Here is a 14,859-nt window from a genome sequence, read left to right on the forward strand (position 1 = left end):
AAGAATTCTAACAAACAAGCATTTTCAAATTATACTCAATGCAAGTCACAAAATAAGCATTTTCAATGGACCAGAAAAAAACTCTCAATTAACATCCATTGGTTATTAAAGGGTGATAATTCCAAATTTTAAAAAATATTAATATTGTATTAGTACTTTTTCTGGTGCACATTTGGTCAGTTTGCATTCAAAAATATCCAAACCATGTATTTACCATGTTCACGAACAACGACTGTGGATCAATGGTTTAAAGGTTCAAGGGAGGAGAAAAGAATCTGAGTAAATGATTTATTAATAAATTATCCCAAATAAAATAACAAAACATTAGTCATAACAATATGAACTTGAAAGACAAGTTACATTCAGCAATGAGAATGTCATAGTATTAAAATAATAAAGGTACAATTACAGAATATAATTCGGTAACATTTGCGTATTTCTGCTGGATAAACTTGTTACTGTTCTAATGACATGATAAAATACATAGTTCTTACGTGTTCCATCTTCAGATACCATTCCCAAACCTTCTGCTTTGTTTTGTCTCTCAAAGGCATTCAAGTCAAGGATGCTAAAATTACATAAATGGAAACAATGAACCAAGTGCAAAAGTTGCTTCTCTTATGGGGAGATTGAGTAATTATTAAATTGGACTGTTCTTTAAATGATATTCAATATATCACCACATTGAAATAAAATATAACTAAGTTAACACTGGATAGCACAGAGATGGGATTTTCAAAAAAAAACAGACGTCATCTCTGCTCTGCGTTGGAAAAACCTTGCAGACGTCATCTCTGCTCTGCGTTGGAAAAACCTTGCAGAGGTCATTTCTGCTCTGCGTTGGAAAAACCTTGCAGAATATCTTTGCTATTAACTATAGAAGCCTGACCCTAAGCTTGCAGTTGTCTGTCACTTGATTGCTCTATTACCACCATTCCAGGTTCTTTGTGATTGGCCTCTTATAGTTTTTCAATAAAGTCCAATCTAGGCTCAAGGAATTGTGGTGGTTCATTTTCCAAATAGGCCTACTGTTGGAATTCAGCGTTGAATGGAACAATTTCAGATCATCAGCTTTTCTTGCATCAGAGAAGGTTAGCTTTGAGGCAACATCAACTCAGACCTATTTTCCCTCCACAGGTACCACCTAATTTCCTGGTCTTTTCTGACATTCCCATTTACTCCAGGTTTCTGACAACTTCTGCATCCGGTACCTGGCATTTCCTGCATATGTTTCTCTTGTCCACTCTTCTCATTCAGCTCACTCTACTTACATCTTTTCCAGATAGATTAGTTGCCATTATTCAAGCCTTGTTCACCTTTTCAGAACTGACATAGAATTAAGTTATCTGCTGTCTCTAGGTAGCTACTCTATCAAAGTCATTTCATTTGTTCTTTTCACTCTTCCCCTTTCTAAGCAATTTAAAACATCTTCTGTTTTCTAACATTACCTGGTTCTGACCTGAAATATTAACTCTGTCTCACACACCAGCTGAAAATTAATAACCCAGTTGTTATTAATACCAGCTTTCCAACTGCTTTTGACCACTTTTACTTTAGAAACATTTTTATCATGTTTCCTTATGCAAATAAATCACATTCACATTCTTAAACAGGAGGCTTGTATAGATTATCAGCCAGCACTCTAAAATTTTACATTTTAAAGGAGCTATATTGATGGTGATTGATATCATTACTGAAATAGAATACCTTGTGATTTTCAGCCTGATTATGCAAAACAAATGCTATAATTTGTGATATGATGATACTTAAATTCCAAGGAAATATGAATCTGTAGAGTGTTTTTAAATTATGAAACATCACTTTCAGAACCTCTGCATTTCAGGGAAATTCTGAACATGGTTGCACATCTGTTGATACTCTATCTATTGTGAAACTGTCATGATTATGAATTACAATGTCGCTTTCATGCTCTGGCACCATTAATCTACAGCATATAATTACAAATCTCAGCAGTTTGGAATGTTTTAAACCACTACTGCAAAGTACCACCAGAACTGATAACAAGTGGGCAAGCGGTCCTACACACTTCACCAATATAAGTGACTTCTAGTACCCTATAAGGTTCTGCAGAACACTTAAAATGTGTCAAATTACTACACTGTGGTACTAGAAGTTCCACAGCAAAATTTTTAGGAAAAAAATAGACAATGAATAATAGATATGCTAAAACCATTCAGGTGCAATCCTACCTTTACTCAGAGAACAAAATCTTCAGAGTTGCATAAATAAGCAGGACTATATACAAACTAATAAACCTACAGAAAGGCAATTGCAAATTCAACACAACCCCATGTATATTTAGCTAATTTTGTTCTTTTACCTGCAGGATCGCATTAATCCAGATAGACTCCTGAAAAAGCCACTTTCCTTCTTCTCTTTCAAATAGTCCAACATTTTCTAAAGAAAAAGTAATAGGCTATGTGTTAAATATTTAGCAAATATGGTGTATTTTTATTCACCTCCATAGCCTATGCTAAATAAATGCAATTAATAGTTTCCTTCTGTATTTATGATTCCTATCAGTGCAGTTTTTTAGAGCCAACTTCAAAGCTAATTTGCTTCATTTTTTATTCTTTAATTAATGTTTTAAAATAATCGCTTTTGTGCACAGATAAATAAATCAGCCTACTTATAAACAAGATAGTTTTTTTCAAACTTTATTCAAACTAGCACAGAGGCTTTAATTGCAAATATTGATTTACCCGCTGAACATCAGGGTTACCACCATTCAGAATGGCAATACCTAGCTTCAAGCTTGTGGTCACCATGGGGCTTAATACACCTGTAAAACAATATAAAGTTATGAAGGACAATGGCAAAGACAAACTTAGAATAGTTAAATTAACACAATAGTAACAGAACAACATATAAAATTGTATCCATCCATTCCTTGTACTTCAACCACAAAACACAATCCATATTCATAAGTGCTTTAGCAACAGCTAGTTGGTAAATAATCTGGTTTGGTGTCATGTTACCATGGTTATAATCTACCTTTGCTTGCGCTAATCATCTGTAGAACCATCTCGGCTGCGGCACGTTGGTGAAGCCTTGCTTGCTGGTAAAGTGTCATTTGTTTCTCCATTTCCTTTTCCTTGTGGAACACAAATACAATCAATTTTAATGTACATTGCCAGGAAATACACAGTTTTTAAAGGGAATATTTGAGAATACAGTTTGTAATAATTCATAATAAAGGGGAAATATAACACAAAATATTTTTACCTGTACCATTGCAAACAAAATTCAGGGTAAATTTTAAAAACTCACTCATTTTAAAATAACTTTTACATTTTCACAAGGGGCTTCAAAAGGTGTTCTCAAAATGCCAGCTCTCAATCCCCAAAGCTTCCAGAACAAAATGAATTGTAGAGAAGTGTTGAGGTTGTGTTCATGAACTGATTTGACAGTAAAGGGGCAGATATACAATGCTATAGTCACTTTGCATAATCACCCCTAATATATCCTGTTTGATTAGTTACCCTTGGGCAATCAAACTAATGGACTATAGTTTAACAAACCTGTGACATAAACCTTATTTTCTCATAAAGAACTTACTATGATCAATATAATGTAAATAAAATGATACCATTTGGTATTCCATTATAGCCTTCTCCCATTTTGACTGTGAGGTCCACAGATCAAATGTAAAGAAGGGTGGGCTTTAACTACCGCATTACTGATGGCTTAAGTAGACCAATACACACAGCTGAAAATGCCATGATGCCAAATGTGCCCTCAGATATTTCAGCCAGATGATCATGCTAGGTGGCCACACAGTGCAGGTTGCTGCTTTATTCTCTCCTAGGTTTTCCTTTTCTAAAGTGGCCATCACAAAGAATTGCTCTCCCCAGGGTTCAGCAAATCAGTGATTTTCTATCAGTCTGGTACCCTCTTGCAACTGTTAGTTGGGTCCACATAGGCACCATTTTTGCTGAAAACCGATCTAAAAATTTTTTGAAAAATCATGTTCATGAGTTTTTTTTGCAGGACATCTGACGTTAATAGTGCTAACTGTAGCATCTGTTTAGAATTATAAAGGTGCAATGCATTTTCTAAACAATTGAGTGATATTCATCACAGCATTTAATTGAATGGGTTTGTTTTCTGTCACTTTACACTGGGATAATTGCTTCAGATTTGTTTTGCATAAACTGTAGATTAACATGTCGTGGAGAAATGTCTTGGGAACTCAACGACTCAGGATTTCAATGCCCATCAAATAGCAGAGTCCATTGTACATTACTACAAACCTTTTCATACTCCAGTATCACTGACATTATTGTCTATTTTTAGCACAACAAAAGGATATTATTTTAAAGAATTAGGCAATTTTGCAGAATAAACAAGCTCAATTTTTGACAACTTGCTTTTATCAACTTACTTCAAAGCTTTTTTCTTTCTCTTCATCTTCTTCTTCAGCAACATGGCAGCTCTAAGCATTGAATCAAAACATTAAAATTAGGTACTTTTGCTCAGCAAGCCAGTCAGGCATTGCAATGTCTTTGTAAAACAAAGTTTGCAAAAAAAAAAGCATTAATTTCAGTAGCATTATCATTTCTAACCTTAGTAGATTCCAAAATACAGATTTATCCAAGCCAGAAAACACATTACCATTTGAATAAGTTAAAGTCTATGACCACAAGGCTGGTTGGTCATAAGGCTGGCATTCTAACCTCAATTATTGCATATTGTCTTATCAGATCTTCTGCTATCTAAGAACAGATCAATTAACAATTAATGAGTTGATCAAAATTTTAAGTTTGATTCCACAGACACCATTGAGTTGGACTCCTTAGTACTGACAAAGAGGGTTTTGTGGAAAAGAGGATCAATGACATGATTATTGTAGCAATCTGCAATTATTCAGAATCATTTCGGGTATTTTGAAGATTCTATTTCCTAGTCAATACCCAGTCAGTGACTGTACTCTCAAGTACATGAACAAAGCCAACTGGAGGGGAATGCAGGTGTACAAACTCTTCAGTCATCATCCAATTGAATCATGCACAGCTCAAGTATTTGGACTCCATATATGCTTGCATCATAATTACGAGGCTGAACAGGTCAGGCCCTCCAGAAGCCACTGTGCTTCTGTAAATAGCAACAAATATAGACAACCTACATCTGAAGCTGTGAGGAAGAGTGGAGGGTGCAAAGGCCACAGCTATCCTCTACTCCTCCTATCCATTGCTGGTTTTACACTGAAAATACTAGGAATATTCAGGAGGTCAAGTAACATGTGGAGGAAGAAATAGAGTTGATATGTCAGGTCAATAATTTTATTTTGACTTTTCAATAACTATTGTTGGTGCCTTATAAGTAGTAGTTCCTTCCCTTTTCGGAAGGGCCTCTACACCATGGGTTAACCTCACCAATCTACCTGACATTCTGCTCAGCCCCCCCCACTATTATTATCTTGCTAACAAATCATTTTATTTACAGTACATTTCCCTTCAGAATTCATTGCTATTTAGGGCTTTTGCTATTCATATTTTAATCATTACACTCAGCTCTGTTGACTAAAGCTGAGTAAAGCCTCCTTGTTGAGGCTTGGCTCAAATTTATCATCATTAGGACAGTGTGCATCGTTTCACAATTGATATTTAATTTTGTTTCCACCATAATCCAAGTGTCTGTGCATCTCCACCCCTTTTCTTCATCTAATAGAAGCCAGATGATGAGTATTGGTGACTTCCCTTTGCACCCCGTCATCTGCATGATGATGAACAAAACGGGACATAGGAACAGTTTGAACAGTATGGCTTTAGCCAAAGAAATGCTTTATTTCTCCAACACTCCAGAGAGCTTACCTTTGCCATCATGTCAGCATATGCAAGGTATAAAGGGTCCTCTCCAATTGCACTGCAAACAGGTGGTATAGGGATTAATTAATTCTGCACCGTTGTCATATTTTATTGCGTACAACTTCTGATAAAAACTCATGTTTTGGTTAACATGATCATATATATAGAATCTTATAAACAGTAGAAGATATAACTGTCACAAACAAGAGAAAATCTGGTGATGGTGGAAATCTAAGAAACACACACAAAATGCTGGAGGAACTCAGCAGTCCAGGCAGAATCTATGGGAAAGAATCTGAGCCCCTTCATCAGAACCTGCCCGGCCTGCTGAGTTCCTCCAGCATTTTGTGTGTTTTGCAAAGATATAACCGTTGCAGCAGTTGCAATGACGTTTTGCAAACATCCAGCGACTACTGAGATCTCAGGTTTTAGGTCAGGATGAGCTCTTTGGGAACAGAAGCAAGCGTTTACGATACGAAGAACAAAGTATTCATCACTTTCAGCACAATCTCATAAAACGAGAAGAAATGGGAATGGCAGTTACGAGCCTCTTTTCTGAAATTGAGTTCACACTTGTTGGCTATTGGCGTCACTTCCTCCCTCAGCTTGTAACTTCTTATTGAACCACAGCTTAGGTTCACAACTGAGCAGCACAGAAAATGACTACAATTTGAAAATTACAAAATAATGTTGAGGTAGGTTTTCAGTCTCAAATCAAATATTATCAAATGAATTTAATTGTTCTGAATATCCCAGAAAAAGCCAATGAAAAATGCAACCTGGAGTCACTTGAAGCAAAGATAAGACCAAATTAAACTGCAGTAATAAGGCGGATGACTACTGAACACACGTCGCCTGCCTTCATAGAACATTATATAAAAAAATACAAAAATATTGTGTAGAAGTAGGCTTCAATGAGTGTGAAGAATTTTCTGTATTCTGAGAAAGCATTGGATACATTATTAGGGTTAAAAGACCACAACTCCCCAGACTCAAATTCCTCACACCATAGGGTTCTAACAGAGGTAGCTGCAAAGACAATGGATTCATTTGTGTAATTTTCAAACATTATTTAGACTTGGAAACTGTGTTAATTGATTTGAAGGTTGCCAATGGGATATCTCTTCAACAAAGGAGAGGTATAACATGAAACATCTTGCTAGACATTTTCAAGTATTTGAAAACTGGACACTTTGAAAATCATAATACATTAAAAAGGGGTTAATGTGATTATATAAATAGAACTAATGTTTGGCAAATCTAATCTGGATCTTTGTGTTTGTAATGAGCTAAGATACAAAGGGAAAAATTAGTGGCTGTGGTATATATAGATTTGCTAAAGACGTTTGTTCTAGTAATAGACAAAAGCTTATTGTATAAAATAAGGATTCAGGAGTTTATGGGCAGCATATGAGCATAATAGCAATGGAATGCTTCAAACAATAGTACTGAACCCTCAACTATTTATTAATAATGGTTGAAATGTATTCAGATTAGCTCGCATCACAAGATATTGCAAAACAGGAGAGTGAGAAAGTGAGTTTACAGAGGAGATGCAGAGAAACACAGAATGTGGGCTGGGGTGGCAGAAGGAGTAAAAAAGTGGAATATTTTTAAACAAAAGGGTGGGTGAACACAAAATTAACAGGCAGCTACATCAGTTGACCTACTATGCTGGGCTTCATGGTGAGAACGTTGTAGAAGAAGAATAAAGAGGTCTCCAGGTCCACACCTGGATCCGCAAGTATAGGTCTGGCCATTGAGTTCATGATATTCTGATTTGCAGGGAAGAAAGGCCGGTCCAATGAAGAGAGATGGTACAGAATGTACCCGCCCTCTGTGCAGTTTTGGAGGAATAAGCTGTAACCTCACTGATGCTGAGAAGGAGTGACAAGACTGAATGCTAAGCAGCTATGCCTCCAACTATAAAGTCCAGAGTTCATTGACCACATTATCAGGACAAACTATCAATCACTCAGGATCATACTCGGAGAAGTCTCTTTACTCAATAGGTAATGCACTGTTTATATTGTTTTTACCTCAGCTGTTCAGATCAATTCTTTGATGAATTAGGAGAATGGGAACGGATAAGAAATTAGAATTGAGGCAAAGGATCAAGCATAACCTTTTGAAAGATGAGGCAGGTTCAATGGAACTAATCATGCTTTCTGCTTCTATTTCTTATATTACTGAATACCTTTCATGGGAGATCATCTTACTACAAGCTTGAAGAACAGTGGGCAACATAACCATATAACAATCACAGCACGGAAACAGGCCATCTTGGCCCTCCTAGTCCGTGCCGAACCCTTAATCTCACCTAGTCCCACCTACCCGCACTCAGCCCATAACCCTCCACTCCTATCCAATTTTACCTTAAATGACACAACTGAACTGGCCTCTACTACTTCTACAGGAAGCTCATTCCACACAGCTATCACTCTTTGAGTAAAGAAATACCCCCTCGTGTTTCCCTTAAACTTCTGCCCCCTAACTCTCAAATCATGTCCTCTCGTTTGAATCTCCCCTACTCTCAATGGAAACAGCCTGTTCACGTCAACTCTATCTATCCCTCTCAAAATTTTAAATACCTCGATCAAATCCCCCCTCAACCTTCTACACTCCAATGAATAGAGACCTAACTTGTTCAACCTTTCTCTGTAACTTAATTGCTGAAACCCAGGTAACATCCTAGTAAATCGTCTCTGCACTCTCTCTAATTTATTGATATCTTTCCTATAATTCAGTGACCAGAACTGCACACAATATTCCAAATTTGGCCTTAGCAATGCCTTGTACAACTTTAGCATTACATCCCAACTTCTGTACTCAATGCTTTGATTTATAAAGGCCAGCGTTCCAAAAGCCCTCTTCACCACCCTATCTACATGAGACTCCACTTTTAGGGAACTATGCACAATTATTCCTAGATCTCTCTGTTCCTCTGCATTCCTCAATGCCCTACCATTTAATGCCCTACAATAACATAATGCACATTTATAAATTCCCTGAACACAGAAGTATTTCCCCCTAATTTCCAGTTGAGCTACCTTTTATAACATCAATATAGTCAATTTTACAAAAGTAGAGCAAGGTCTTTATTGTACCTTCGTTCAGTGAGGGCAGTGCGACTGAAGTGTAGTATAAGCTGATGAAGTGGGTCAGGTGCCTTCTCAGACTCTTCCTCCTCTTCTTCTGACGCAGTTGTGGATTTCTAAGCACATTTAAAGGTTTGTTTTTGTCCAAGTGGATGCAACAGCTTGCAAAAACTAAAGCTAGTGCATATTGTTATAAGAACACTCATGTTTGGCATCTGTTTAAAATTATTAAGCAGTGGTGTTAACTTGAAATATGAAAACAAAGTAAGTAGAAGAGAGCCAAAGCAGCATAATGTTTTGCATTAGCTTTTCATCTAAAAACAAAGAGAAACCATTTCAATCATAGGCTTTCTATTTACAGTGTTTTAGTGTGTACATTAAGCACATTAGAGGATTATCATGAGGTTCAAAGTGATTAAAATAAAATCTCAATAGTTTGAAAGGTATTTTGAAAAGGTCACCTACAAGACATGCTCATATATTAGATGGCTTGGATGTAGTTTAGTTAAAGTCAAAACAGATTACTTTGACAGCACTGATGAAACAGAGAAGTGTTGTGGAAAGAACATTATTGCATATAGTTTATGATAAAACCTGAGAATTTTTCACCTACAGAATCCAGTCAACATTGGACCTGTGGCAAAAGACCAGGAGAAGGCTTGAAATAAATCCTTGTGTGTGTAGTTGCCAAGCTCTCTAACACTGGAGTGAAATGTATGTATATTATTCAGGTTGGATATTTCATTTTTTCACCTGCTGGAAATCAGGCTTGGGTTATTAGGAACAGTTCAGCACACTGGCTTCTCACACCACTCTGCATGATTGCACATTTATCTCAGTAATGGGACACCAGACTCCATCAGGAGCATTCCTTCTTAAATAGACAGACCAGGCTCTAACTTCATAATCAGTAATATCTTCTCTTTAACCTTCCCTTGAATCACAGGAATCTGGGTTCTTAAAGGAAGCCGAGGATTCTTTCGCTCTCATGTTTTTCTCTCTTTAATTCCTGTAACAGATTCTATACTCACCTTCCTCCACCCACCCCCCCCCCACCCCAATTTCTTCACCCTACTATTGCCACGAGTAAAATGACATGTTCAGGTCTGTTTTGTATGACTTCCTGCTGTTCTGTTATAACGTTGAGGAATTGAACCAATTGTGCTACATTTCTACGTGACACTTAAGTCATGTTGATGCAAGGGGCCCAATTATTGATATGCATTAATAAATTAGCCTTTGCTTCATTATATTTTCCTTTTTATGCTCAATATTAATTAACTTTTTTGACTAGTACCCTTCTCTCATGATAAAACGTTGAATCATAGAATCATACAACATGGAGAAAGGCCCTTTGGCCTAACTTATTTATACTGATCAAGAGATTTATCTGAGCTAGTATCAGTTGCTTGGGTATGGCACATATTCTGCTTGTCCTTTTCTATCCTTGTACCTGTCCGAAAGTCTGTTAAACATTGTAATTACACCTGGCTCCATAGCTTCTTCAGATAGCTCATTCCAGATACCAAACACTCTCTGTGAAAAAGTTGCATCTCAGATCCTTCTAGATCTCTCCCTTCTCACAGATAATTTTAGACTTCCTTACCTGGGAAACAGAGTGTGAACACCAGCCTTGTCTATGCCCTATGATGCCACTATAAGGTCAAGCTTCAGGAACAAAACTCCCAGCCTATCCAACCTCTTCTTGTAATTTAAGTCTCCAGTCCTGCTAACATTCCCATGAACCTTTCCCACACCTGTTTTTTGGCTTAATTGGGGATTTCTGCACCCTTTTCAACTTAATTCTGGATTGGATGTTGTGTAATGAATCAGATTTAATTGGCAAGCTTACGGTAAAGGAACCTTTGGAAGGCAGTGATCAATCATAATATGAGTGAATTCACCCTGCAGTTTGAGGGAGGAGATAAAGTCAGTGGAATAAAGGGAATTACAGACGACTGAGCGAGGAGCTGGCCAAAGTTAATTGATAGGGGATACTAGCAGGGATATGATGTCAGAACAGCAATGGCTGGAGTTTCTGGGAGTAATTCAGAAGGTGCAGGATAGAAACATCCCAAAGAAGAAATAATATTCTAAAGGCAGGATGATGCAACTGTGGCTGACAAGGGAAAGTCCAAGTCAAAATAAAAGGAACAGAGAGGGCATATAATATAGTAAAAATTAGTGGGAAGTTAGATTGGGAAGCTTTCAAAAACCAACAGAAGGCAACTAAAAGAAAACATAAGGAGAAAAATATGAAGGTAAGCCAATAAAGAGGACACCAAAAGATTTTTCAGATACACAGAGAGTAAAAGAGAGGCAAGAGTGGATATTGGGCTGCTGGAAAATGATGCTGGAGAGGTAGTAATGGGGGACAAAGAAATGGCTGGACAAATTTAATAAGTATTTTGCATCAGTCTTCACTAGCAGTACGCAAGAAATTCAAGAGTGTCAGAGAGCAAAAGTGAGTGTAGTTATTGTTACAAAGAAAGTGCCTGGGAAGCTGGAAGGTCTAAAGGCAGATAAATAACTTGGACCAGATGAACTATTCCTACAATTCTGAAAGAGGTAGCTGAAGAGATTGTGGAGGCATTAGTAATGATCTTTCAAGAATCCCTAGATACTGGAATGGTTCCAGAGGACTGGAAAATTGCTAATGTCACTCCGCTGTTCAAGAAAGGAAGGAACGGGAAAAAAAGAACTTACAGGACAGTAAGCCTGACCTCAGTGGTTGGGAAGATGTTGGTATACATAACTGAGGTTAAGATTTTGGGATACTTGGAGGTGAATGATAAAGTAGGCCAAAGTTAGCATGTTTTCAGGAGAAATCTTAGCTGACAAGCTTGTTGGAATTCTTTAAGGAAAAAAAATCTGGCAGGATAGACAAAGGAGAATCCGTGGATGTTGTTTACTTAGATTTTCAGAGGGCCTTTGACAAGGTGCTGCACATGAACCTGCTTAACAAGATAAAAGCCCATAGTATTACAGGAAAGTTACAAGCTTAGATAGATTAGCTGATTGGCAGGAGGCAGAGAGGTGGAAAGAAGGTGGTCTTCTCTGGTTGGCTGCCGATGAGAAGTGGTGTACCACAGGGGTCAGTACTGGGACCGTTTCTTTTCACCTCAGATGTCAACAATTTGAACGACAGAATTGATAACTTTGTTTTCAAGTTTGCAGATGATATGAAGATGGGTGGAGGGGCAGGTAGTGTCGAGGAAGCAGGAAGTCTGCAGAAGAACGGATGGATTGGGAGAATGGTCAAAGAAGTGGCAGATGGAATAAAGTGTGGGGAAGTGTATGGTCATGCACTTTGGAAGAAGGAATAAAGGTGTAGACTATTTTGTAAATGGTAGGAAAATTCAAAAATCAGAGGTGCAAGGGGACTTAGGAGTCTTTGTGCAGGTTAACATGCAGGTTAAGTCAGTGGTGAGAAAGGCAAATGCAATCTTATTATTCATTCAAGAGGACTAGAATGTAAGTGATGTGATGCTTATAATGCATTGTTCAGACCGCACTTGGAGCATTGTAAGCAGATTTGCACCCCTTATCTAAGAAAAGGTATGCTGGCATTGGAGGGTCCAGAGAAGATTCATTTGAAGGACTCTGGGAATGAAAGAGTTAACACATGAGGAGCATTTGACGGCTCTAGACCTGTACTCACTAGAGTTTAGAAGAATGCGGGAGGATCTCATTGAAACCTATTAGAGACTGAAAAGCCTAAACGGAATTGGAGAGGAGAGAATGTTTCCTGCTGTGGGTGAGTCTAGAACCAAATGGCACAGCTGCAGAATCGAGGGACAAAGATGAGAAGAAATTTATTTAGACAGAGGGTGGTGAGTATTTGGCTGTGAATGGCAAGATAAAGCAGAGGTTGATACGTTCTTAGTTAGGCAGAGCATCAATGGCTATGGGGAGAAGGCAGGAGAATAGGTTTAAGAGGGATAAAAAATCAGTCATAATAGAACGGCAGAGCATACTTGGTGGGCTGAGTGGCCTAATTCTGCTCCTAAGTCTTATGATCTTAATTACATCCTTCCTATAGTTTGGCTACTATGATGTGAATCATATGTTGGATCAATCCATCCTAACTCCTGTACTCAAACCCTGACTGATGAAGACTAGTGTGCTAAATGCCTTACTCTCCACCCAGTCTATTGTGTGTTGCCATTTTCAGGAATTTTTCTACCTATACTGTTGTTGTAAGGTTAGCTAACCTTCTTAACTGAATACTACACTACCAAGTATGGCATCATCCACAAACTCACTATGTTAAGAACACTGTTATCCAGAATATTAATACTGATGTAAACAAAGGTGTACCAGTGTCCATTCAATTTTCTGTTGTCATCATATAGATTTCTCCGTCTTAAATGTTTGTTTTAAATTCATTTTTGAGATCGGGATGTTGTTGACAACTCAGTACTAATGGTCATTTCTCCATGTCCTTGAAGCAAGTGGTTAACTATATCATTTCAGTTGAGAAACAAGTAATATAAATGTATGTCACAGATCAGAGAAAGATCAGAAGCGTTACAATGGCAGATTTCCTTCCCTAAAGGCCATTTTGAACTAAGAGTTTTTAAACAATCTGGAAAATTTCTATTTACCATTTTAAAAACTAACTTATTAATTCCAGATTTATTTATTCATTTGAATTTAACTTACTGCCATGGTGGGATTGGAAACTCTGTTAATCGGTCCTCAGATGAGGTTTGTACATTGTGAATTATATACATTTCTCCCAATTATATAACCCCACATTCTTATGAAAATGTAAATGTGTGGTTTAGCAAGCTTCTAGATGACGCCAAGAGAGATGGAATTGTGAACAGTGTAAAGGACTATCAAAAATACAACAGGGTATAGATCAATTATAGGTATGGGCAGAGAAGAGTCAGTACACCTGCTTCCAGTACTCCTGAAGTTATAGACACTGTCACAGACGTCAGATCCATTGTCCAGAGGGTGAACCCATGGAAAGCATTGGATTTGGCCAAAGGGCCCACAATGTTGTGTCAAACCAATTAAATTAGTAATCAAATTGGTAACCTAATCCCTTCTGCCTACAGAATGCCCATATACTTTCATTTTTCTCACACTTGTGCCTATCTAAAAGTCTCCTGGAAGTCTCTAATGTATCTGCCTCTACCACCATCTCAGACGGTGCATTCCAGATACGCACCACTCGGTAAAAAGCTTGCTCCTCACATCTTATTTGAAATGACCCCCTCTTACCTTAAATGCATTCCCTCTATCATTAGACATTTCAAAGTTCAAAGCAGATTTATAATCAAAGTATCTGTATGTCAGTATACACTACTCTGAGATTCATTGTCTTGTAGACATTCGCAGTAAATTCAAAGGAACACAATAGAACCTATGAAAAACGGCACACAGGACAAACAACCAATGTACAAAAGACAATAAACTGTGCAAATACAAAAAGAAAAAAGTAACAAACAAAAAAAAAATAACATGCAATAAAGATTCCCGAAACGTGCGTCTCATAGCTGTGTGTTGGGAGAGTGAAGTAATCCCGTCTGATGGGTGTGGGTCCTGAACCTGGTGTTGTGGGTTCTGAGGCTCCTGCAAAACATATACTGTCTGTCTACTCTATCTATGTCTCTCATAATCTTCTCAATCTCTATCAGATCTCCCCTCAGTCTCCACTGCTCCAGAGAAAAAAATTCAAGTTTGCCCAGCCTCTCATGATAACACAGACCCTCTAATCCAGGCAGCATCCTGGTAAACCTCTTCTGCACCCTCTCCAAAGCCTCGACATCCTCCCTTTAATGGGGCAACAAGAACCTTATACAATGTACAATACTTCAGATGAGGCTTAACTAGAGGTTTATAAAACTGCAACATAACTTTCTGACTTTTGAACTCGGTGTCTCAACTAATAGAGACGAGCATGCCATAAGACTTATCAA

General features: G+C 37.7%; 1 protein-coding gene across 1 annotated transcript in view; it reads right to left on the minus strand.

Annotated features, from left to right (window-relative positions):
• ryr3 (ryanodine receptor 3) overlaps positions 1 to 14,859 on the minus strand; it is a 375,337-nt gene that overhangs the window by 61,169 nt on the left and 299,309 nt on the right. Inside the window, 8 exon segments of the mRNA XM_059955616.1 lie at positions 215 to 232; positions 495 to 568; positions 2,342 to 2,418; positions 2,724 to 2,803; positions 3,016 to 3,115; positions 4,406 to 4,456; positions 5,835 to 5,886; positions 8,936 to 9,042. Of these exon segments, the coding sequence (XP_059811599.1) occupies positions 215 to 232; positions 495 to 568; positions 2,342 to 2,418; positions 2,724 to 2,803; positions 3,016 to 3,115; positions 4,406 to 4,456; positions 5,835 to 5,886; positions 8,936 to 9,042 (559 nt within the window).

Source organism: Hypanus sabinus, chromosome 2 (assembly GCF_030144855.1).
Source record: "Hypanus sabinus isolate sHypSab1 chromosome 2, sHypSab1.hap1, whole genome shotgun sequence".
Taxonomy (NCBI): Eukaryota; Metazoa; Chordata; class Chondrichthyes; order Myliobatiformes; family Dasyatidae; genus Hypanus; species Hypanus sabinus.